The sequence below is a fragment of the Neovison vison genome, chromosome 7 (assembly GCF_020171115.1).
Source record: "Neovison vison isolate M4711 chromosome 7, ASM_NN_V1, whole genome shotgun sequence".
Lineage (NCBI taxonomy): Eukaryota > Metazoa > Chordata > Mammalia > Carnivora > Mustelidae > Neogale > Neogale vison.
The window spans coordinates 41309037-41335243 of NC_058097.1; the positions used below are offsets into that span (position 1 = coordinate 41309037).

The window sequence follows — 26207 nt, forward strand, 5'->3', positions numbered from 1 at the left end:
AACAATTGCTATAGTGGGAAAACAAAAATTAGCAGCCTGCCAAGCTCTTATGAGTCATGGCTGCTTATGAGTCCATTCTGCTAACTAGCAGCTGCTGTGCAGCCCAGGAAAGGACTGTGGGGCCGGCCCCAAGCGAGGATGGCTCTCTTCTCTAAGGGGAGCCCCTGTAACTCTCAAGAATGGACCAAAATTACCATAAAACGGCAGGTATTCTCAAGCATAGATTCAACTACTTTAAGACAAAAATGAAACGAGTGTTTCTCATGAGTCATAAATAAGTTTTTCATAACTTGATTGTGAGTAAAATAACAATTTCCTAACGGATGTCTTTTAAGTCAGGTATGAATGGAACACATCAGATTACCCTTCTGCCTCAGGTAACTTCTGCCAGGGTAACTTCTGCCTCATTTATTAGTGAGGCAGATTAGTATCCAGGATCCAACCATTTTACCGTTTAAAGGAAAAAAAGAAAAGCAATTGAAATAAATATCTACCCACAATTTGACAAGAAAGTGACAGGGAGGCAATATCAAACAGTCCAGAAGAGCCCAGTGAGATTCCCATCTTCTTGACTCTCCCAGGTAATAGGTGTGAAATCTTTGGGAGGCAGCTTTGCTTCTCTGTGTCTCGCTTTCTTCAAGTACTCACATACTGTATTGGCACGCACATCGTACATTTTAAGGGGGTCTTCACAAATGAAACTGAGTAGCAGAATAATATTTTGATAAGAATATACTGTATTTTGTTTTGCATCACAAAAAACTACGAAAACGTACGTTTCTGGTGGCTTCTAATGGAGCTGCCCCTAAGAACCCTTTCGTTTCTAGATGGGGCTGGGGACTTTGTTTGTTGTTGTTGTTGTTGTTGTTGTTGTTTAATAGGTTATCTTTCGTACACTCGGGAAGGAAGAACTGTATTTAAACCAAAACCTCTCCCCACCCAGGAAGAAGCAAACCACTCAGGTGCAGCATCTGTTTTGCAGCATTGCCCCCCTGAAGACCACGCGAGGATGCAGGGAGCGTCTCCCGGGTAGTTGTCCCACTCCCAAGAGGACTCGGGGACGCTATTCTAAGTGAGCAGAAAAAACGGGGGTAGATCATCCCACTGGGAACCCGCAACTTCCCGCCTTCCCTTCCGGCGGACCAGCGGGCGCTCAACGGTAGCACCTCACTCACCTGCCAGCGGGAAGCAGCTCGGAGATGGGCAGCAGCACCTCCCCAAGGTGTCTAGAGCCAGAAGGCGGGGCGAGGGGTGTGGCCGCTGGCGGGGCGGGGCTGGGGGGCCGAGTCACACCCACCGAACCTTGGGGCCGGGCCCCCTCCCCCGCCCACCTAACTGCGCGTGCGCCCAAGAACGCGGGGCAGCCTGGGAGGTAGTGGTGGCCTGAGGGTTGGTGCACTGGCGAGCCACCTGTTGCAATGCTGCAGCGTTAGCCCCGCCTCCGCTCCTGCGCCCGCGTTCTGAGCCTCCTGGCCTTCCCAGTGCCCAACCCCCAATCGGGAGAGTGAACATAACCATCACCCCCAAAAGTTTCCTTCTGCCCATTTTAAGTCCTCCTCCCAAGCTCAGTCCACCATAACCACTTCTTACATAACCATAAATCTGCTTTCAGTCACCATAAATTAGTTTGCATTTTATGGAATTGTATATAAGTGGAGTCATAGACTATGGGCTTTGGAGGGGCTTAGAAGTCAGGCTTCATTATATAGAGATTTACCCATGTTGCTAAGTGTTATCTCTAGCCCATTCCTTTATATGGAGATAGCGCCATTTGTTTATCTAGTCACAAGTTGTTGGACTTTTGGGTTGTTTCCAGTTTCTGGCTATCACAAACAAAACTATCAACAGCGATGTGCACATCTTTGTATGGACCTAAACTTTTATTTGGATTAATACCTACTAGTGAAATTGCTGTCATTATGACGGGTATATGTTTAACTTTTTAAGAAACTGCCAAATTGTTTTTCAAAGTGGTGCTTCCATTTTACATTCCCACCAACAGTAAGTGAGAGTTCCAGATTCTCCATATTCTCACCAAAACTGTTAGACATTCTAAAAGATGTGTATGTAGGTTTAATTCGCATTTATCTAAGAGACTAATGAAATTGAACGTTCTTTCATAAGCTTGCTTTCCATCCAAGTGGCAATTCAAATCTTTTGCCCATTTTTAAAAATTGGATTCTTCATTCTCTTACCAGTCAGGGTTGCAAGTTCTTTACATAATTTGGGTATGCCTTTTCAGATATGGGATTGTGAATATTTTCTTCCAGTCAGTGGCTGGTATTTTCATTCTTCTGGAAACATGTATCAAAGCAGACATTCTTAATTTTGATAAAGTTTAATACATTTTTGAAGTATTTTATTTATTTATTACAGACAGAGATCACAAGTAGAGCAGCAGCCAGGGGCTGTGGGGGTGGGGTGGGAAGCAGGCTCCCCACTGAGCAGAGAGGATCTGGGGCTCCATCCCAGGACTCTGAGATCACGACTTGAGTGGAAGGCAGAGGCTTAACCCTCTGAGCCGCCCAGGCACCCCAGTTTAACATATTTTTACTTGTGTTTTGGTGTCATATCTAAAAATCTTCGCCATCCCAATGTCCCAAAGATTTTGTCTATTTTTTCTCTACAAGTTTCATAGTTCTACATTTTAAACTTATGATCATGATCTATGCTACATTAATTTTTACATATAGGGCAAGAGATGGGTTGAAGTTAATTTTTTGCCTATAGATTATCCAATTTTTTCAACCACTTGTTGAAAATTATCCTTTCTACACAGAATTGCCTTTGCTACTTAGTTAAAAATCAATTGCTCATATAAACATGGTTTTATTTATGGAATCTAGTCTGTTTATTGATTTATCTATCATGACATTGATACCACATGGTCTTAATTACCATAGCTTTATAATAAGTCTTGAGATCAGATCATTTAAATCTTCCCACTTTGTTCTTTTTTTTCTCAAATTGGTCTTGGCTATATCCTTTGCATTTATTTTATTTATTTATTTATTTATTTATTTTTATCCTTTGCATTTCTAAATGAATTTTAGAATCAGTTTGTAAATTTCAACAACAACAACAACAACAAAAAGCCTGCTGGGATTTTGATTGGAATTGCAAAGTATCTATAGCTCAATCTATACGAGACCTTAAAAATAGTGAGTCTTCCAATCTATGAATATAGTATCTCCATTTACACAAGTATTCTGTAACTTCTCTCAGAAATGTTTGTAGTTTTCAGTGTACAGGTCTTACAAATCTTTTGTCAGATTTATCTCTAAGTTTTCATACTTCTAAAGGAATTATAAATGTTATTATTTTTATATTTTAATAATTTACTGGCAATATGTAGAAATATAAATGATTTTTGTATGCTAATCTTGTATCCTGAAAACACACTTGCTTATTAGTTTAAGTAGCTTTTTATAAATGCCAGAAAATTTTCTATACAATCATACCATCAATGAGTAAAGACCATTTTCTTTTCCTTTCTAATCAAGATGACTTTTACTTCTTTTTTTTACCTTACTACACTAGCTAGAACCTCCAGTACCTTGTAATGGGGGAATGGATTGTCTTTTCAATAAATATGGCTGGGTCAGTTGAATATTTATGTAAGAAAACACGAACCTTGGGGTGCCTGGGTGGCTCAGTGGATTAAAGCCTCTGTCTTCAACTCAGGTCATGATCCCAGGGTTCTGGGATCGAACCCCGTATCAGGCTCTCTGCTGAGCAGAGAGCCTGCTTCCCCCTCTTTCTCTCTGATCTGTGATCTCTGTCTGTCAAATAAATAAATAAACTCTTTTAAAAAAGAAAAGAAAAGAAAGCATGTACCTTGACCCCTACCTCACACCATACACAAAATTTAATTTGAGAAGCATGTGAAAGGTAAGACAAAAATAATATTAAAGAAAACATAAGAGACCATGCTAATGGGTAAGGGACAGGCAAAGATTTCCTTAATGGGACACAAATAGTAGTAACTATAGAAGATTAATACATTAATTTTAACTTATACATTAATTAAGTTAATGAAACTTTTACTCATCAAAAACAACATTAAGAAATTGAAAAGGGGGTGCCTGTGTTAAACATCTGACTCTTGGTTTCAGCTCAGGTCATGATTTCATAGTCATGGGATCGAGCCCGGCATCAGGCTCTGGACTCAGCATGGAGTCTGCTTCAAGATTCTCTCTCCCTCGCTCTCTATTAAATAAATAAGTAAATAGATTATTTAAAAACAAGAAAGAAAGAAAGTAAAAAGGTAAGTGACAGACCAGCAGGAGATGTTGACAGAACATATATCTGACAAGGACTCCTATAAATTAGTAATAAAATATCTGGATAAATTTTAGGAAAGGGAAGGTACAAAAGACTTGCACTAACCTTCACAAAAGAGAATGTCCTGATGACCAATAAGCAGATTAAAAGGCATTCAACGCCTTTAGTCATCAAGGAAATGCAAATTAAAACCACAATTGATTTACTGCTATAAACCCACACTCTCAACCCCCACCATGGTGCAACCAGTTTGAAAAATTGGCAGCATTTACTAAAGATAAACATATATGGGGTGCCCCAGGCGGCTCAGTGGGTTAAGTGTCTGACTCTTGATCTCAGCTCACATCTCAGGGTCGTGAATTCAAGCCCTGCATTGGCATCCCCACTGGTCATGGAGCCTACTTAAAAAAAAAAAAAAAAAAGTGAACATACATATTTATCCTATGACCTACCAATTCCATTTCTGGGGATATGTCTGATATAAATAAGTGCTTATGTCCAGTAGAAGTATGTCCATAGAAGCTTTATTTGTAATGACCAAAAACTAGAAGCAAAACCAATTCCATCAACATTAGGTTGGGTGAGCATATTTTGTTATATGAACATATAACATATATGGAATGGGATACTGCAATAATGAAAAAGAAAAAACATATCTGCACCCATGTGCTTACATGAATGAATATCACAAATGTAATGTTGACCAAAACTAGCCGGCCACAAAAGGTTACATCTGTATGATTCTAGTCACATAAAATTCATAAAGAGGCAAAACTGACCCATGGCTATTTTTGATGGGGGGATTGATAACAACTGGGACAGAGGACAAGCAAACATCTTGGGGTACCAGAAATCATCTATATCTTTTATTTTTTATTTTTTATAAACATATAATATAATTTTATTCCCGGGGTACAGGTCTGTGAATCGCCAGGTTTACATTCTTCACAGCACTCACCATAGCACATACCCTCCCCAATGTCCATAACCCCACCCCCCCAAGACCCCTCCCCCCAGCAACCCTCAGTTTGTTTTGTGAGATTAAGAGTCACTTATGGTTTGTCTCCCTCCCAATCCCATCTTCTTTCACTTATTCTTCTCCTACCCCCTTTACCCCCCATGTTGCATCTCTACTTCCTCATATCAGGGAGATCATATGATAGTTGTCTTTCTCCGATTGTCATCAAAAGAAATGAAATCTTGCCATTTGCGACAACGTGGATGGAAATAGAGGGTATCATGCTTAGCGAAATAAATCTATATCTTTTTTTAAAGATTTTATTTGTTTATTTGATAGAGAGAGAGATCACAAGTAGGCAGAGAGGTAGGCAGAGAGAGAGAGGAAGCAGGCTCCCTGATGAGCAGAGAGCCTGATGTGGAGCTCGATCCCAGGACCCTGAGATCATGACCTGAGCTGAAGGCAGAGGCTTAACCCACTGAGCCACCCAGGTGCCCCTCATCTATATCTTTATCTGTATGGTGGCAAAGCAGAAATATACACGTGTAAAACTATACTGTGCTCGACACATAAGATTTATGTGTTTAACATAAGTTCTATCAACATAAAAGAAAACTAAAGTATCTGTTTCTGAATGCAATTACTCAATTCTGATATGGATGCCTATTTCTGGGCCAAAGTTGTACTCTTCATCCCTGTTAACTTTCTAGTAGGTTTGATGTCTATAAAATAAGTCCAACTCTTTTTCTTTTTTTTTTAAAGATTTTATTTATTTATTTGACAGAGAGAGATCACAAGTAGGCAGAGAGGCAGGCAGAGAGAGAGGAAGGGAAGCAAGCCCCCTGCTGAGCAGAGAACCCGAAGGCAGCGGCTTAACCCACTGAGCCACCCAGGCGCCCCAACAACTCTTTTTCTTTAAACAAATTCTTCCAGGTGAATTTTGGATCAATTTTTCAAATTCCTTAGAAAAATTCTATTGGGATTTTTATTGGAATTATGTCGCATTCATATGGTTTATTTGGAGAGCATTTATATCTCTACAATATTGAGTCTTTTCATCCAATTAACATGGTTCCTTTATTCAGGAATTTCTGTCAATTTTTTAAAGTATTCTTCATGTAGGGCTTGATTATTTTTGATATATTATTATGTATATTATGTCTATTTAGTAATTATGGCTTCTGTTGCTATTATGAAAGAAATATTTACCCTATTACATTATGTAATCATTGACTCATTGCTGGTATGTTAAACGACTTTTTAAAAGATTATCTGGCTGCTTTGCTGAACTTCATTCATTTTCACTGAACAAAGGGCTATAGTTTTTCATTTCACTCTTTTAACTTCTAGCTGTAGGTAAAGTATTAAACCTTTTCTCTGTCATATGAGAGGCTGACTTTTGGTTAATTTTCTATGTTTTCCTGGAAACAGATAAAGATGGTATGTGTCAACTATGCTACTAGGCAACATTGTTTATGATAAAAATGACCCCTGGTTTGTAAATTTTATCTGGACTGGGAGTCACCACTGCCTTGGGTTCCTTCTCTAACCTGTAAGTTCCTTGTGAGGACCCCGGAAGCCATGCCTTCGCAGTTGTTCCCAGAGATCTTGTTTGCCAGGGGGCATGAAATTCGGGCAACTTGTGCATCTGCCCTGAGTAGATCTTGTCTTCTTGCGCCTGGGCTATGTGCTGGATAAACTGCTCCAAAGATTCCCACTGCTGGAATCAGCTGACACTGCCTTGCTGCATGTGTGGCTCCTGTCCTACGCCTTCTGAATAGGCCGTGTCGTGTGTGGCCTCCAGTAGCCTTACGAGTCTGCATATTAGTCTGAATCGAAGAAGACCTTCCCATGGCATCAAAGAGTGAGGTTAGCAGGATAGACCTTCAAACCCTCCATTTAGTCCAACCAATGGAATATATGGGCAAAGGAAATGCTAACAAGGTTCTGTATGTCTGGGTGGAAGAGTTCTTTTACTCATTTTCTGATGTAGAAAATTTGGAGGCACGGGGCAGATGCAAGGTTGGAGTAAAACTAAATTCATCCTGAAACTGCTCACATCCATGAAAGAGACGTGGCTGGAATTCCAGCTGGGTGGCATGGTTGTCTAACTGAGTGGGTATTGGAGGGGGGGAGGTGCGCAGGCAAGAGAATGAACTCGAAGACCCCATACTTGTGGTGGGACTGCCACCTGATAAATAAGTTGCAGCAGCCATCTCCATTCAAACTTTAATCTACGTGGAAGAATGTTCGAGAGCACCCAAGCGAGCCAAGGGCAAAGACAGACACATGGCCATGTGGTGGACAGCAGGTGCAAGCAGGGCTACGATGACAACAGGGCTTGGAGCCATCAGGAAAAGGTTAAAGAAAGTTTTCTATGTGTGGAAACGGGAAATTCCAGGCCAAACCCCCAGAGTCTGACAAAAGCTGTGTGCCTCAGTGGATTTAGCCCAGCACTGGAGCCTGACATGTGTCCTCTGCTGCCATCTAGTGAAAGTTAATGGGAATGCAAACAATTTCTAAGCCCCAGACGCGAGATTTTTAAAGCAGTAATTTAAAGGACAAAGGTGTACTTTAAGCGTGGTTAAAACCCTTTAATTTACACAGCATGTGGGGGTCGGGGGAGGAGGGCAAGATTTCTTTTCTAAAAAGTTTAAATTTCAGTTTACTATGTTATTTTTGTTAAAAATGGTCACGAAATATTACTTGATGTAAAATTCCTAGAATTCCCTGAGCAAAAAGGGTATTATAGGCACTATAAAGAAAGATGGCCAAAGACAATTCCAGTTGCATAGGGTATGAAGTGGACATCCTTACCCCACTGGGTAAAATAAATTCTGGTGTTTGAAAGACGTGCTAACTTGTCCTTTTTTTTTTTTTTAAGATCTTATTTATTTAACAGAGTGGGATCACAAGTAGGCAGAGAGGCAGGCAGAGAGAGAGAAAGGGAAGTAGGCTCCCTGCTGAGCAAAGAGCCTGATGGGGGGCTTGATCCCAGGACCCTGGGATTATGACCTGAGCCGAAGGCAGAGGCTTTAACCCCTGAACCATCCAGGCGCCCCTGTCCTTTTTTTTTTATTAAAAGTTTTCAACGGGCGCACCTGAATGGCTCAGTGGGTTGAGCCTCTGACTTGTTCTCAGCTCAGGTCTTGCTCTCAGGGTTGTGAGTTTCAAGCCCCATGTTGGGCTCCATGCTGGGCGTGAAGCCACTTTAAAAAAAAAAAATACTGGGGCGCCTGTGTGGCTCAGTTGGTTAAGCGACAGTCTTCAGCTCCGGTCATGATTCTGGAATCCTGGGATCAAGTCCGGGGATCCAGTCCTGCATCAGGCTCCCTGCTTGGCAGGAAGTCTACTTCTCCCCCTTCTCAGGCTCTCTCTCTCCCGCTCGCTCCCACTCTCTCTCATTCTCTCCCTCTCAAAGAAATAAAGAAAAGCTTTTAAATAAATAAATAAATAAAAATTTAAAGTGTTCAACAAGTCATGGGGGCAGACACTGGCAAAGGTTTAACAGAACGTTTCTGCATGAGAATTTAATCCTAGGTTTATTTCCCTGATGTGTACGTCAACTACGTTGCTAGGCAACATTGCTTACAGTAAAAAGATCCCTGGTAAATGATCTGGACTGAAAGATAATGACCTGATGGGAAAACCACTGTTTTGGGTTTCCTGAGTGTGGAACTCTTGTAACTGGGCAGGTCTCTTGCAGAGACCCTAGAAGCTATGCCTCTGGAATTGTGAGATTACCTCCCATGAGGCATGGGCATTTAAATCAGAGCAGCTCTCACAAAGGCCAGATGTGGATCTGGCCTCCTTGCACGCACTGATCAACTGTGGCAAGCACATTCGCTGCAGAGAGCCCCCAGAGCCATCCTCCTGACTGCTATGGTTCTTGCCCTGTATCACCCTGTAAGCCCGAACAAGCCTAAGAACACCCCTGATGGGCCTTCCACGGGTAATCACATCATCCACCACAATGACTTTTTTCTTTTCCTTTCCATAACTATACTCATTTCCTTTTCATTTGTAATTTGTTATACTGAATTATAATGAATATAATGGTGGGGGGAAGGGGTTCCACGAGTGAGGATGACAGATGGATTGCTTTCCTCCTCATTTTGTTTTTTCACTTTTTATTATGAAATAATTTTAAAGCTGCAAAAAGAATATAAAGAACCCCTAGAGGGGTGCCTGACCGTCTCAGGCAGAAAAGCATGCAACTTTTAATCTCTAGGTCATGAGTTCGAGACCCACATTGGGCATAGAGATTACTTAAATAAATAAGACTTTAATGGGGGCACCTAGGTGGCTCAGTAAGTCAAACATCTGTTCTTCAGGTCCAATCGTGATCCCAGGGTCCTGGGTTGGAGTCCCATGTCAGGCTCCCTGCTCAGCGGGGAGCCTGCTTCTCCCTCTGCCTGCTGCTTTCCCTGCTTGTACCCTCTCTCTGACAAGTAAATAAATCAAATCTTTTTTTTAAAAAGTACATGCTTTTAAAAACAAAAGATTAACATAGAGCCATCGTATCCTTTCACCCTTAAATATTTTATTATGAATTTGCTAAAAACAAGACACTTGTTTTTATGCATTATACTTGCACAATCACAGTATAATTCTCAAAGTGGGAATTAACATCAACATAAAGCTATTACCTAATGGACAGACCTACGAAAATTTCACCAATTATCCCAATATTGTGCTTTATAGCAGATTTTTTTTCCTGGTCCCAAATCCAATCTTTTAGTAGTCACGTTGCTTTTGGTTGTCTTGTCTCTTTATTCCTCTTTAACTGGAAACAGCTTCTTAGCCCTTTTTGTGTACCATGGCATGGGAAGTTTGAAGAGGACAGGGTTTCCTTTGGCAGAATGTCCATTTGGGTTTGTCTGGCGTTCCCTTATAGTCAGATTCAGGTTTAGGGCCCCGCACTTTGGGGAACTCCCCAAAAGCTTAAATACTTTAAGCTTTACAGGCCCTAAGATCTATATTGTAACTATGCAATTGTGCCATTGTAGCAAAAACTCAGCCATAGATAATATGCAAATGAATGGGACTCAAGTAACATTTTATTTACAAAAACAAGCTCAGTTGTTTAAGTGTCAAACTCTTGGTTTTGGTTCAGGTCATGATCTCAGGGTCGTGAGACTGAGCCCCACCAAGGGCTAGGTGCTTAGTCGAGTCCGGTTGAGATTCTTTCCCTCTCCCTCTGTCCCGCCTCCTGCTTTCATGTGCTCCTTTGCTCGCTCGCTCTCCCTCTCCTCTCTGTCTAAAATAAATAAATGAATCTTAAAAAAAAAAAAAGGCAGAGGGGGTGCTTGGATGGCTCAGGTGGTTAAACAACCAACTGTTTATCTCAGCTCAGGTCTTGAGCTCAGGGTTGTGAGTTCAAGCCCCACATAGGGCTCCATGCCCATGGTTATGTACCACCACTGCCACCACCATGACCACTACCATGACACCACCACCACCATCATAACCACCACTGCCACCACCATGACTACCACTGCCACCATGACGACCATGTTAACCACCACTTCACCACCATGATGACCATGACCACCACCACCACCTTGACTACCACCACCTCTGCCATCACCACACCACCTGCACTGCCTCTGCTCAACACAGAGCCTTTAAAGCTCATTTCCCTCTCCCAGAACACTCCAAAGCCAGAAGATACTGTAGGGGCTTGCTGACACTAGTGCATACTCATGTCCAAGATACTTTGGGATTCCAACTAACTATGTAAATAAGCAATAGGGGCGCCTGGGTGGCTCAGTGGGTTAAAGCCACTGCCTTCGGCTCAGGTCATGATCCCAGGGTCCTGGGATCGAGCCCCGCGTCGGGCTCTCTGCTAGGCGGGGAGCCTGCTTCCTCCTCTCTCTCTCTGCCTGCCTCTCTGCCTACTTGTGATCTCTGTCTGTCAAATAAATAAATAAAATATTTTTTTTAAAAAAATCAATAATATGGTGCTCAGATCTTGTAAGTGGTGAAGTGTATCTGGAAAGACGACCAATTCTTTAAAACATTACCCCATGAAATACGTCTAACTTTTAATATTTTTTAGAGGTAATTGATGAGCATTGGTCTAAATATCATCATTTTCAACAAAGTAATATTTTCAGCAAGGCATCCAATAACATCTAAATTTAAGAATTACTGTGATGTAATTTACATAATGAATGGAATATAGTAACTTATAATCCGTGTTATATAATTTACTGTTCTTTTCATTATTTTGTTAATTTTTTTTACTCTTGTTCTAAAATTGTTTTATAAACTCTGAAAGTTGTTCTATTGTAATTTTTTTCTTTTTATGATGCTTTGAATCTCTAGGAGAAGGCCATTTCTATGAAAGTGTTTTGCAATACTATATTGATGAGTTACTCTATCATTTTTATTTGCCAATAGTTACACCTATACTTTTCATAATTTACTTATTTATATCTTCAATAACTCAGGTCACTGTCAGAACACATAATTAGTCAAGATAGGAGGAAGAGCAAAACAAATTTTGCACATAAAGATATAGAACTGAATCAGTTACCAAGCGGATGACTTTCTCTTCTAGCCACAGTGGACAGACCTGAGGTTTGGACTGAAAAGCTATGAGTGCTGGTCTTGGTTCAGCCATTAACCTCTGGAGGTCAAAGCCACAACCTTTCCTGGCCCTTGGTTTTCTTCCCACAGTAGCGTATCACACGGGTTCCCTGCTCTGCGATGCAGGTCATAGGAAGATCAAATGATTAAATGCTTTATTACCAGTACATTCATGGGCTGGTTGTTACCATTTCATGGCAGGCAAAAGGCTGTTCATGGGACTGTGGTCCTTCGTGTTGTAGTGGTATTGCTTTTCTTTGACAGATGTTCTTGGAAATGACGGCAGGGCGCTGGAGCCATCCTCTCTCTCTTTACTGGAATCCTACCTTAGGAATGAGCGCCTTCTTAAATTTTGTGTGTTAGGTGCCTGCCTTGCTTCATCCCAGCTGTGGCCCTGGTGCCCTGGGGGAGATGCTTGCAAAGCTTCCAGATACAGAATAAGCCCTTGGAATTGTTTCCTGGTCTATTGTACTCTGGTTACTGACCCTCTATCACAGAGGGGTTGATCTTCCGCATTTCTCCTTCTGCATTCCTCTGTATTGAGCTAACCATGGGCCTGGAAGTCATTAGATTTTAACCTGTGGCTGTCCATGGACTAAATCTCCCTTCTCTGCAAACTTTACATCAATACATACACTTCAGAAAAAACCACAAGTACAGCTATGAAGCTGTATTGTAGATTCTCTTTTGTTGGTGGCTGCTTTTTTTGCTTTTGGGGTTTGTTTGGGTTTTTTTGGTTGGTTTTTTGTTATTTGTTTTTTGAGAGAGGGAGAGCATGTGTGAGCAAGCGGGGGTGGGAAGAAGGGGCAGAAGAGAAGGAACTCTTCTTTGCCCAGAGCGAAACCCATCAGGGGCTCAATCTCACAACCCTGAGATCATGGCCTGAGCCAAAATCCAGAGCCAGAGCCCTAACTGACTGAGCCACTCAGGAGCCCCCACTGATTCTCTTTTGAATCTTAGCCCTGGGATTGATGTATCTCACCACTTGGGGGGAATTGTGATCGCTGGTATTTGGAATAGATTTTCTACCCCCATTCTTTTTTTTGTGTCCTTTTAGGACTCCAAAGGCACATATAATAGACCATTTGATATTGTCTCAAAGGTCACTGAGACTCTATTCATTTTCTTCAATCATTTTCTTGCTATATTTCATTTGAATAATTTCTACTGACATGTCTTCAAGTTGACTTTCTGGTGTTCAGTTCCCATCTGCTATTAAGCCTTCCTAGGGATGTTTTTGATTTCTGATAACTCTCAACCCTGGGCTTACTTGTAAGTCATGATCCTTTTGGTTTTCAGTAGAAAGATGGTAGGACTTCACTTAGCCCCTCCTATCTGACAGGACTTGAACTTCAAACTAGTACAGACATTTCTCCCTAAAATTCTAGCTAAACCTTTCAGCTGGATCCCCTGAGGTCTTCCCATGTGTGTGTTCACTTTAGGGGTCAGCCAGAGATGAGAGGGAATTTATACGCACATTTCGTAGTTTCTCCCCATGAGGGAAGTCCCCCTCAACTCCCAGCTGTTTTGGCAGCCCCAAAATCTAAACTCCATCTCTTCAGCTAATAAGACCACCTCTTGATATTTTAAGTCTATGGGTTCCTGAGAAATGGAAGAGTCCTCCAAGGAAAAGCCTAATAAATTGGAACAAACCCTGTTTCCTTCCCTTCTTGCAAGACTCATGTTCCCTTCCATTCCTGCCCACTTTAGGTTGTGTCAAAAAAAAAAAAATGGCTGTTTAATCCCACATTTTTTTCTCCATGCCCTCCCAATACCCTACTAAAATAATAGTGAAGGAGGTAAAGTGTAAAAATCCACAACAAGAGAGGGGAATTTCAATAGAGATCAAGAAATAAGACATTTCAGCAGACTTTTTTTTAAAGAATTTATTTATCTATTTGTCCGAGAGAGAGAAAGAGAATGCTTAAGCAGGGGGAGCAGCAGGCAGAGGGAGAAGCAGTCTCCCCACTGAGCAGGGTCCCCGATGCGGGGTTGGATCCCAGGACCCTGGGATCACACCCTGAGCCGAAGGCAGACGCTTAACCGACTGAGCCACCCAGGCGTCCCTCAGCAGACTTATTGAAAACGTAAAATAGAGGATGGACACGAAGAACAAAAGTTGTATGCTTTCCCTTATACTAAGGTACCTGGAGTGGTCAAGCCATAGACACAGAAGACAGAATGGTGGTTGCCAGGGGCTGTGGGGAGGGGAGAACAGGGAAGCATTGTTTAATAGGTACAGAGTTTCAGTCTGAGTAGATGGAAAAGTTCTAGAGGCAGATGGTGGCGAGGGTTGCACAACACTGAATGCAGTTAAAGCCACTGAACCTTCTACTTAAAAATGGTGGAAACAGGGACACCTGGGTGGCTCAGTTGGTTGGACGACTGCCTTCGGCTCAGGTCATGACCCCGGAGTCCGGGGATCGAGTCCCGCATCAGGCTTCCAGCTCCATGGGCAGTCTGCTTCTCCCTCTGACCTTCTCCTCGCTCATGCTCTTTCTCACTGTCTCTCTCTCAAATAAATAAGTAAAATCTTTTTTTAAAAAATGGTGGAAACAGTGAATTTTATTTATGTTTATTTTACCCTACATACACACAAAAATAGAGAATGGAGGTAACTAGTAAAGCCAAGTACAGGAGGCCAAAGACCAAATGCACATGGTGGGGGAGAAAAACAGTAGCCAAGAGGGGAAGCAAATCATCCTAGGACCCCCGACTGGCTTGTGTCACATAAACTCCCAGTACAACAAAGGGTAGGAGTAAGACAAGGGCTGAACCTTGCCCCCTCGCCACCACTCTGAACAAACAGCCATGTGATGGTTTGACATGGCACCCCACATCCAGAAAAATGGCGGACATCCTTCTCTAGAAAAGAACTTCTCTAGAAAAGAACATCCCCAAACTCCTACAGTCTTGCTTTTAGAGGTCTACCAGTTAAAAGTCTAAGAGAGTGGCCTCCCACCTGATCACCCTAAGTGAAGTCCTTCAGTCTGAGTCCACTACAAACACAGAGGCCCCACCACAGACAGGAAATCTATGGATCTACCAAGATCTATGATCTAGTTCTCCTATATGCTCCGGTGGACACCAGAGCTCTACGAAAGCCTCTAAAAAACACACCAAAGCTTGTGTGCCATTAGACTCACTCTAAGACTGGCAAACAAAACATATAACCAAGAGGCAACATTCTCATACAACAGAACTGTCAGGAAAGCAAAGGTTGTACATAGAACAAGGCATCACATGGACAGAAGGGACCCACCTAACAACCCATGCAGCCTGGACCTCAGTCCCGCATGAGGGAAATAAAGGCAACTTAGGAATGGAAGAGAAGTTTAAAATATCTCTAAGTACAACCCCCATAAGAGAAACCTTCATTTAACATAGCTAGAAATTAAGATAATGTCTAAAACGGGTGAATTGAGACCTGGTGATGTAAGCATATTATTTAGGGAAACCACCAAGAGAAACAGCCGAAGGAGTTAAAAGTGGTTGTCTCCATAGGACCACGGTGGGAGAGAGGTAGTCTGGGAATAATTGCTATGCAATAGAAGTTATACCACATGATTTGATGGTTTAACCTTATGCATGTATTAGCAGCACTTTGATTTTTTTTTTTTTAAGAAAATGACTGGAATGTTGTGTTGTGGTTTTTTTTTGTTTTTTTTTTTTTCCTCATGTAGCATTGTTTCATTCTGGAATTTTCCAATTAAGCTTTTGGCTAAACACATACATATGATAATGATAATTATTCAGGAATCGGGAGGTTTGTAAAAACATTGTGTGCCATTAGAGTAATCAAGCTCAGCTCTAACACATCTTGGCTTTTCAGGATAATTAGACCACACTGGAGGCCCAGATGGGGTGAATGAGAAAGCCATGGGTGTCTGCCTTATAGTAACAGGAAAACATCACCCAGAACTACTCAACTGGCAATTGAAATTTGCATGTTAACTTAGTACACAACAAGAAATGAATAAAAATGCCTGGATTGGAGGCAAAACATTTCACTTTAAAATCCAAACATAGAACATAGGTGCAATAATGAAGCTCGTACACAACCCATTTTAAGCCCTCACATATTAAAATTGAATCCTGTAAAGCCAGAAGTGGTTCCCTCCATATCTCCTGTTTTTTTTTTCTTTTTTTTAAAAAGGTCACCTTCTACTCTGAGCATCTTTCTCGAAATTTCACAAAACACCGGAAGATCATTTGTCTCTTAAATCACCCACAGAGATGTTTTGCATGTCTGCTCAGGGTCCTGAGTTGGTACCAAGAATACAGAGGTGACAAGGTACCTACCGTTTCCGCTCTAGGCACAATATAACGACTAGGGTAGAAAATGGATACAGAACTAGGCAGTTCACCGCAACGTGATTCGCTCAACGGCAGAAGTTAGCACAGGTTGGATAGGAAGGCTGGATGGGCTTGTGAGGACAAGGACTGAGAGTTATCTCAGACAGCCACTCTAGGGACAGCAGTGAGGCGGCCCTGGGATTGGATAGCTAGGCTAGGAGCTGCAGGGAGAAGGCTCCAGAGGGAGAAGAATCCCAGAGAAATCTAACGTGGCTTCCAGAACAGAGGACGAAGGCTGGAGAGTAGAGACAATGAAAGAGGACTTATTGCCTCCAATTGTGACCTTAAACTTTCTAGTTGGGTTCTTCTTTCCAGCCGGACTCTTAGCTCAGGTGGGAGACCCTGTGGGTAAAGCATCCAGTGCTGGGAACCAAAGCTACCCCCTCAAGCAGTAAGGACTGCCCTGCTTGTGACTGTCTTTAAGATAGTGACCCATCAGACCTTCACTGTCTACCTGCTCACACCCACCCACCTTTGTCCCGCATTTTTCTTACTGCAAGTATTTTCTGCACTTTGGAGATAATCTTTGAAACCCTAGACCGCTGTCTTCCCTGGGATTGGCCTCACCAAAGTAAATTCCTTTCTCATTTCCGCACCCTTCCCCCCACCATCTCGTGCCTTTAAATTCCGTCAGCGGTGAGTGGCTGAACCTGGTCTGTTTGGGACACCACCACCCCTCACCCTCCTGCCAGGGACTGTGGACCACCCCAACAGACTAAAAGAAGGGGGGACAGGAGAGGGGTTAGTTGTAAGACAGGAAAATTAAGCAGGAGTCAGCTCACACAGGGTTTTGTAAACAACAGACCCCAGGTTATTCTAAGGTCATAGAGACTGAAGGTTTTTTGGGATAGGGCTTTGAGGGCCAGGTCTGGCACCATAAGATTTGCATTTTAGAAAGATTTTCTTTGCATAAATTCATTATGGACTAGTTTCTATTATTTTGCTTACTTTCTAGTCACACACACACACACACTTCTTACCCATTTCTGTTGTTTGTTGTTGAGATCATTGGACAGATATTTGAGCAATGGTTAGGTTAATAATGCAACTAGGGGCATCCAGGTGGCTCAGTCAGTTAAGAGTCCAACTCTTATCCTGGGTTCAGGTCATGATCTCAGGGTTGTGAGATGGAACCCCTGCCTCAGACTCTTTGCTGGGCATGGCGTCTGCTCGAGATTGAGGATTATTAAATAAATAAAATACTCTTTAAAAGATGAATATAACTATAGAGCGCTATTAAGTTTACAAAACACTTTACCACATGTACTCTCATAGCAGATACTAGGAGGTAAATGATATAGACAGAGATTTCCTAGCGTCAACACTCTTCCACACTGTGTCCATGGAACATACTGATAACCAGTCATGGCACAAAGTCCTGATGATTTCAGACACACCCTCAGAACTGTCAACACAATTCTCCTGGCCAGCAATGCCAGCTACTCGATTTGCCATCCTAGAATGTCATAAAATACATCCATTATGGAATCATACAGATGAGGTTGGATTTCCTACCTTAGTATTGGATCTAGGTTACTTGACATCCCTGAGCCTCAGTTTTCTCATTTAAAAATTAGAAGGGCACCTGGGTGGCTCAGTCAGTTAAGCATCTGACTTCAGCTCAGATCATGATCTCAGGGTCCTGGGATCAATCCCCATGTTGGGCTCCATGCTCAGCAAGGAGTCCGCTTGTCCCTCGCCTTTCCCCCTGCTCATGCTCTCTTGTGCTTCTCTCTCTCCAATGAATAAATAAAATCTTTTTAAAAAGGTAAAAGTCAGCAAACAATGAAATTGTATCATCTGTGCATTTACCTATAGAAATTCAATGATCATGCTCTAAAAAGGGAAAGAGAGAAAGACAGAAATCGGTCACAATGCCACACAATGTGCCTGCACCGCCAAACAAACATAGGATGGGAGACATCCACCATAGCACCAATTAAGTCTCAGTTTGGGTATGTATCTCAAAATGAGCAGAGTGGTTCTTCAAAGGGACATATTTCCCAAAAACACAGGCCTTAAATGCAAGTCAACAATGTCATGTTACTTAACTGAAAGGCTAGCAGTCTATCCCAACTCTAAAGGAAAAACTGACCAGGAGGGCCTCCCTAAGGATAAAATGGACATATCCCTAATGGATATATATGAACAACAACAACAAAAAAAAAAAAACTTTCCAAATTCCACTTCCAATTAGATTGAAAAGGTCACAGCAGACAATCACTTCCCCTGTAGTAAGAGAGGGGGGAAATGGGTAAAGTAAAATATATTTATTTTTACAGATATCACAAAGTGCTTTAAAGGAACTAAATTCTGGAAAAGGGGGATAAGACTTCATAGATGAGATTAACAGCTACAGGGGGCATTTACCACCTCTGGGCCTGGGCAGGCGAGTGATGCAGCCTGCCACAGTCAGACTCTGCTTGGCTAAGAAGAAACCACTAATACTATAAACATCTCTCTGGAGTAAAGCAACAGATTTGAAAAGATGAAAATTCAAAACACAGAGCTAGTCTTCCTCTTTGGTTAAATGGGTGGCAATGCAGAAGGCTGGGGACTGAACTGAAAGACCTCATCATCTCCTGATTCTTGGGTCCAGGTCCCACCAGAAGATGACGTCTGTGAGACACGTAGATCATATCTTGCCCTCAAGGCATTGGAAACCCAGGGGAACTTGTTATACTGTGAATTATAGTAAGAAAAATACATATTTGGTCTTCATCCTGTTTCTGGAACAGAGCTCCTAAAACACTTGGAATTTCATAACTACTGATGGTGATAAAAGTGTCTTCTTGTACGTTAATGAGGTTACTTCTAGAAAGCACCTAAGAATGGAGGCTGATTGCCAGTGCAGTGGACCTGCTAATTACAGAGTTAGACCTCTCAGCCCCACTCCCACACTCTGCCCCCTACTGCCAACCTCCAAGGAGGCAAGAGAGGCCAGAGATTGAATCAATGGCAAATGGCCAATGAGTTAATCAATCATGTCTGTGTAATGAAGCTTCCATTATAACTCCAAAGGATAGGGTTTTGAGAGTTTCCAGCTTGGTGGAGATGTAGAGATGCAGGGAGGACAGCATGCCTAGGGAGGGCATGGAAGCTCCATGCCCCTTTCTACATACCTTGTCCCATGCATCTCTTCTATCTGGCTTTTCCTGGGTTATATCCTTTTATGATAAACCAGTGATCTAGAAAGTAAAATGTTTCTCTAGTTCTGTGAGTCACTATAGCAAATGAAGTGAACTCAAGAAAGGGGGTTGGGGAACTTCTGATTAACAGCCATTTGGTCAGAAGTATGGTAAAAAACTGAATTTGTGACCAAGTCTGAAGTCCAAAGGGGTTGGGGGGTTGTTGGAGCCCCCAGTCTTTAGTTGGTTGGTTGGAAGCACATTTGATAACCTAGGCTTATGATTGGCATCTGAAGGGGGAGTAGTCTTATAGGACTAAGACCTCAAACTGTGGGATCTGATGCTATCTCTAGGTAGATAGTGTCAGAATTGAGTTGAATTGTAGGACACCCCAGCTGGTGTCCAAGAATCACTTGTTGGTATGGAAATCCCTATGCATACATTGGACTTGGGATCTCGTGGCTCTTAAGCAGGGGAGCAACATGGGATCTGGGTTTTCAGAAGCCATAGTAATAAAACATGTCACAGTTTTCAACTGTTTTCTAGCTCACAAGGTGGAGGTTCATATATATAATATGCTATGGGGTATCACACTGATCAGCAGCAATTTTGCATGGTACCTGGCACCACAGGGAGCGGGAAACCATGAGTTACAAGACATTAACAGAAGCAACAAGATTGGTGATCCAGAATGTAGCTAGAGGAGTACTCTTGGTTTCAGTATTGGATATCTGATTGAGTCCTGGGGCCAGTGATGGCAATGAGGAGCAGGGATAAAGGGCAGGTTTATCTGGGGGAAGGAAGGTTATAGATGCAGATAATTTTGAACATGTTGAGTTGGAAGCTTCACAGGAAACACCTGTGAAACACACCCCAAAAACGGCATCTAGAAAGTACATAGTTTGTGTGACTGAGAGTCAGGATATCTGAAAGATATAAATTTGGGAATCATCAGCTTTGCAATGGAAAAGGATGAGCTTGGGAAGGATGAGAAGCTAAGCTAGGTTGTAGGCCTGGAAGGGAAAGGAATGAACACGAGTAAGAGCCCAATTTCGCAGCAGGAAGCTGGTACTGAGGCAGATGATTTCATAGCCTTCCTTTGAAGCCATTGTGCACCAGGCTCAACACAACCTCCAGTCTTCTTTCTTGCCTCCCCCTCTCCACATTGCCGCACTTCTCATCATTCCTTCACTCAGCTAACCAGACATCCTTTCTGTGCTCTGCCCTCATCCATACAGCAATTTACTGAGAAGCTGCCCTATGCCAGGAGCTGTACTGGGTCCTGACCATACAGCAGTGACTAAAGCATCCTTGTCTCAAAATGTTTACATTCTAGCAAAGGAGACAGATGCACACAAATAATTAAAAAGACATATTGGGGAGAGATAAAGGCTGTGAAGAAAAAGCAAGCAAGTTAAGGGAATATAGTGATGCAGGTGTCCTATTTTAATCAAGACAGTAGGGAAAGTCATCTCTGGAAATCACATCTGAGATCTGAATAAAGTGCAAAAGTTCTTGGTAAAGAAAGGGCGGCTAATGAGGCAACAAGGGGCTCAATCATATATGTTTTTATAAGCTTAAATAAGGAGTCTAGCTTTCACTCTGGGTGACAAAGGATCACCGGGGAGAGGAGTATTGAGTAGAGAGGAAGGATGTGATCTGACTTAGATTTTAGCAAGATCCCTCGGGCTGTTGTGTGGAGAATTACCACTTGGGGCAAGAATAGAGGTAGAGGGTCCTTTTAGGAGGGAACTGTAGTAACCCTGTAGTAACCCCGGGCAGGGTAAGTAGGGTTTGTTGTTCAGGGGTAGGAATAGAGATGGTGAAAAGTGATCAGATTCAGGTTATAGTTTATAGATGGAAAGGACGGGATTTGCAATCAGAACAGATTCCCGGGTGAGAGATAAGTCAAGGATGACTCAAAAGATGAACAGTTGAGTAAATGGTAGCAGTTACCCCAGTGGTGAATAGTGGGCAAAGGTTAATTTTAGAGGGAAAATCGCGAACATTGTTTTGGAGACACAAAGTTAATTACATGCTGATTAGACATCCAACCAGAGAGGTTGAGTAGACTATGGCTTATATAAATCCAGAGTTCACGGAATTGATCAAAGCAGCAGACAAATGCTTGGGATTGGTCTGTGTGGTGGCACTGAAAGCCACGAGCCTAGATGAGACCATCTGAAAGTGTTGGACAGAGTCCCAGCTCCAGCAGCTGCGAAGGGGAGTTGGTGGGGGGGGGGGGCGGGTGTTGGTTGGGTAATGTGAGGCTGTCATGGTCCTTGAGAGCTTCAGGAGGACACAGTAGCCTCAAAGGCGTAAAGGACGACGTCTTAAAGGGGCTTGCCACGAGTCTGGAGGCGGATGGGCCATTTTGCAGGCTGCGAGACCCACATTAGCGGACCCAGGACGACGGACAAGATACGACGGGTCTGGAAATGGAGGAGGCCGCAGGGGTGGTCAAGAGGACCGCGCGCGCCTCCACTCCAGCCCACCGTGTCCTGGCGCCACGAGGTACTTCGCCTCTCCCTGAATCGTCTCTCAAGCCGCGCGAGCACCGCTGCCCCGGAGTAGGCCAAGCAGCGCCGCCGGGACTACCGAGAACGCGGGAGAAGGCTGAGCCGCCCGCACCCGGCGGAGTCTCGCGAGAGCGCGGCCTCACCGGCCCAGCATGCCTCGCGCCGCCGCCGCTGCCGCCGCCGCCGCCGCCGCGCCGCGGCTTGAGGGCGGGAGGCTGGGGGAGGGTAGCGGAGCCGGCGCCGCCGCCATGTTGGGTCTGAGGCGGCTGCTGTAGGCGCCGACGGAGCGAGCGGGCTTGTGGAGCGGCGACAGCGGCGTGGGATCTGCCTCTCTGCGAGCGGCCCGGAGCGGCGGCGGCGGCGGCGCCATGAGCGGGGGCACCCCTTACATCGGCAGCAAGATCAGCCTTATCTCCAAGGCGGAGATCCGCTACGAGGGCATCCTCTACACCATCGACACCGAGAACTCCACCGTAGCCCTCGCCAAAGGTACGCCGGGGCGGGCCTCGGGGTGGGGTGCTGCGCCCTGCTCTCGGCCCGCGGCCTCCTCGCTCCCTCTTTGCCTCCTCCGTGGTCCTCCCGGAGGCCGCTCCCTTCCCTCCCTCCGGGCCCGGGCGTCGCGGGCCGGGCCGCGGCCTCCCCCGGGCTTCCTGGCTTCCACCCCGAAGGTCCGCGCCTTCAATCCGGGAACTACAGGACCGAGAGCGGGGCGGGCGGGGCGGCCCTGAAGTCCGAGAACGGGCCGGAGAACACGGAGAGACGTGTCTTCCAACTCCGAAATTCGGGGGTTCTGTCGTCTTGCCACAAAACAGATTCTGAGTATTCAAAGAATTTCTCCGCCTAGCTTGAGTTTCGTGCGATTTGTTGATTCGAAGGGACCGATTTTCTCACGTTCTTAATTTCGATTCGTTACGGTATTCATCAGGTGAACTGTAAGTAATGTGCCGAAACTTTGGGTTTGCTCGGCGACGCAGACCGTCTCCAGCTGCCACCGGTACCGTCGAGCAGATCGCATCCCACTTGTCTCCTACGCGGTCTCTTTACCTGTTAAACCGGAATCCTTCTGCTCTAAGGCTGTTGTGCAACCATCTCTTTACAAATGCTTGCGCTTCTCGCATCGACCCTTGTTTCTGGAAAGCCGGTGGGGAGGAGGGTTGAAGCTTGACCCAGGACCCTTGTTCCAAAGGCGGATCTGAGTGGTCCGTGGGCTCTGACCGGTCCCTGTGAAGGCTCCCTGGGATGGCGAGGCCGGGGCACTGAGGAGGAAAGTGTCGTACCCGTAGTATTTCGTTAAGCGTCGCCCAGTCTCGAGTGGGTTTTGTTTCCGTTCACACGTGCTGGGCCTTCGCTCCGCCAGAAAACCAGGAAGAAAATAAACTTGAGCTCCTGCTCTTAAAGCACATCTCACAAGTTTGGAATCCTTAGAAGAGGGTAGCGAGATAATTAAGGTAGCTTTCCAGTACATCTCGTGGCGTTATGGGATGAACTCCGTGGGAGAGACAGAGGTCCAGGGCTAGGAAGAAATTTTCTAAATCTGTGAAAAGAAGAAAAACTTAATCTGTAACTAGTAGGAGAGTCATTTCACAGTATGTCACACTAAATGTCACACTAGTGACACTTTTGGTGTCCTTTTTAATAACACTCCTGTTGGGACAAATTTTATACCTGAGGTAAGGAGTCTTAAGTCTTTTTTTTTTTTTTTAATCTTCACTTCTTTTCCACTCCCAACCCATGGGTCTTTAGCTGTATAGTGTCTTAGTTTTTAATGGCTTTATGAGATTATCAAAAAGGCTTTCTAAAGCTCTTGGTGAGAACCACATACAGTATTTTTCATTAAAGTGGTTTAATAACTTTTTAAAAAGCATTGTTTTCCGTAACTGAATTTTAAGGTGTCTTGCCAGTTCAGAGTTTGAGTTGACTGTGCTTTTACTTCTCACAATGAAAAAAGACTACATACATTCTTAAGATTTCTGATGTATTAATTTCAGTCTTTTAAAAGCCTTTGGATATATTCTTTTATTCAAGAAAACAAAGTATATTGTTAATGACTCACATTTTTAAAAAATCCATTTCGGCTTCTAGAGTTAATATTAACTACAATTTTATTAGTCTGTAATAGTTCAGTTCATATGCCAATTTGTTCCTTGTATCCTGACTTGATAAATACGGGAACAGCAATGAAAAGATGTTTTTAAATCACTGAATTGTCTGTACTTATGTCTTTGATAATTAATCCCCCATATATAATACATGCTTTTTGTTAAGCAGGAGGAGTTATTTAATATGTAACAGAGATTTGGGAATTCAGTTGTATTTGCAAAAACTGAAGTTACCAAATTTTGGTAGCTTATTCTACATAGAAGTATCTAATCTAAATCTCCAGTAAAGCTATTCTGTCAACACTGGGCACTTCAAATTCCAGAATTAGAAGTGGGGTGTTTGGTCTTAAAAGTTTAGAATTTATGACTTGTGAAGTAATGTGATATCTGATATTCCACCTTTTTTAAAATTTGGATGATGAAGCAGTTGAACTGATTCAAGCCAAAAAGTTTGTTTATGCGGTTTAGAACACAGTATGTATTTACATTTAGAGATCCCTGTTATCTTTGTGAACTATCAGTTGAGTTAATCTCTTCAAATGGAATTCTTAGAATTCTCTTTTGGATGTTAATTTTTTTCCCTCTCTGGGAAGAGTGTTTTTTTTCCCCCCTTTTATTGTGAAATTACCTCACACGTTGAAAAGTTACATAGATAAAAATGGAATATTTTTAAACAAAGATCCTTGTAAGGACCACAGAGGGCAAGACAGACTGTTGCCAGCATCCCAGAATCCTCCCTCTGCATCTTCCCATCACCACAACTACCCACTTGAGCTGGATATAAACATTATTCTAAGATTTATAGTCTTATCACTGAAGTTTACATCCCTGAATAATAGAGTTTATGTTTGTCCTTTTTGAACTTTATATAAATGGAATCGTCTTGTATATATATTTGATTTTGTTTTGTTGTGGTCTGGGATTTCATCAGGAATATAACAAGTTTATTCTGCATTTATTTTTTATGTTCTACAGTTAATGTTTGAATTGTTTACAATTTTTGCTATTATGAACAATGCCTTTGTGAACATTTGTTTTTAAGTGCGCTGATGCCTGTTTCTGTACTTTTCTTGAGGGTGTGTACTTGAATTGCAGGGTCATGGGGAATGTGTGTCTTTATTAGGTAATGCTAAGCAGTTTTGTTGTTGTTTACTAGTTTTTATTTCAGTTATTAATATATGAGAATTCTAGTTCCACATCCCTTACCAACAATAATATTTAGTACCAGATATTTAAATTCTGTCCAGTCTGGTGAGTATGAGTGTACCTGGCTTTAATCTTCCTGATTACTAATGAGCTGAACACTTTTTCATATCCTAGTCATTTGGATTTCATCTTTCATGAAATGCCTTTGAAATCTTTTGCTTATTTTACTACTGAAATGTAGGTGTTTTTCTGGAGTTCAGTATTCTGAGTACGAATCCTTTGCTGGGTATATCTGTTGCAAATACCTTTTCCCATTTAATGGTTTCTTGTTTGTTTGTTTTTTGTTTTTGTTTGTTGTTTTTAAGATTATTTATTTATTTATTTATTTAACAGACAGAAATCACAAGTAGGCAGGTTCCCTCACCGGGCAGAGAGCCTGATGTGGGGCTGGATCCCAGGACCCTGGGATCATGACCTGAGCCGAAGGCAGAAGCTTTAATCCACTGAGCCACCCAGGGGCCCCCATTTAATGGTTTCTTTTGGTGAACATAAGTTCGTTTTAAAGAAGACATGTTTATTACTTTTTTATTTATGGCTAGTGTTTCTTTCTTCTCTTTCTTCCTTCCTTCTTTTTTTTTTTTAGATTTTTATTTATTTGACAGATCACAAGTGGGCAGAGAGGCAGGCAGAGAGAGACAGAGAAGGAGGAAGCAGGCTCCCCGCTGAGCGGAGAGCCCGATGTGAGGCTCCATCCCAGGACTCTGGGGATCATGACCTGAGCTGAAGGCAGAGGCCTTAACCACTGAGCCACCCAGGCCGCCCCCCTTTCTTCCTTTTTAAGGAATTTTTCCCTACCCCAAGGTCATAAAGATACTTAGATTACTTTTTCAGAACTTTTTGTTTTGCCCTTTCACTTAAATTTAGTAAGGGATTCACTTGGTTTACATGATCCAGGTTAAAACAGGTCCTTTACTTGGATGTTACTTATAATTTAAATTCATGTGGAACTATACAATGCTCTTAAAATTTTGGATTAGTTATATTAGTGTTCTGTAGTTACGGTGACCAAATGGCCTGGTTTGCCCTGGTGGAAGGTCCTTGTTTGTGCCTGTTGTTCTGGCAT

General features: G+C 42.9%; 1 protein-coding gene across 4 annotated transcripts in view; it reads left to right on the forward strand.

Annotated features, from left to right (window-relative positions):
* Positions 1–22060: 22060 nt before the first annotated feature.
* Positions 22061–26207, forward strand: part of LSM14A (LSM14A mRNA processing body assembly factor) — a 57661-nt gene continuing 53514 nt past the window's right edge. For 2 of the 4 annotated variants that reach the window (XM_044256281.1, XM_044256282.1), the window contains exon 1: positions 22063–22328. In XM_044256281.1, coding sequence (XP_044112216.1) covers positions 22208–22328 — 121 coding nt within the window. In that variant the 5' untranslated portion in view covers positions 22063–22207. Of the gene's footprint in view, positions 22329–26207 lie in introns of all 4 variants that reach the window. The other 2 variants (XM_044256283.1, XM_044256284.1) reach the window with 2 other exon arrangements.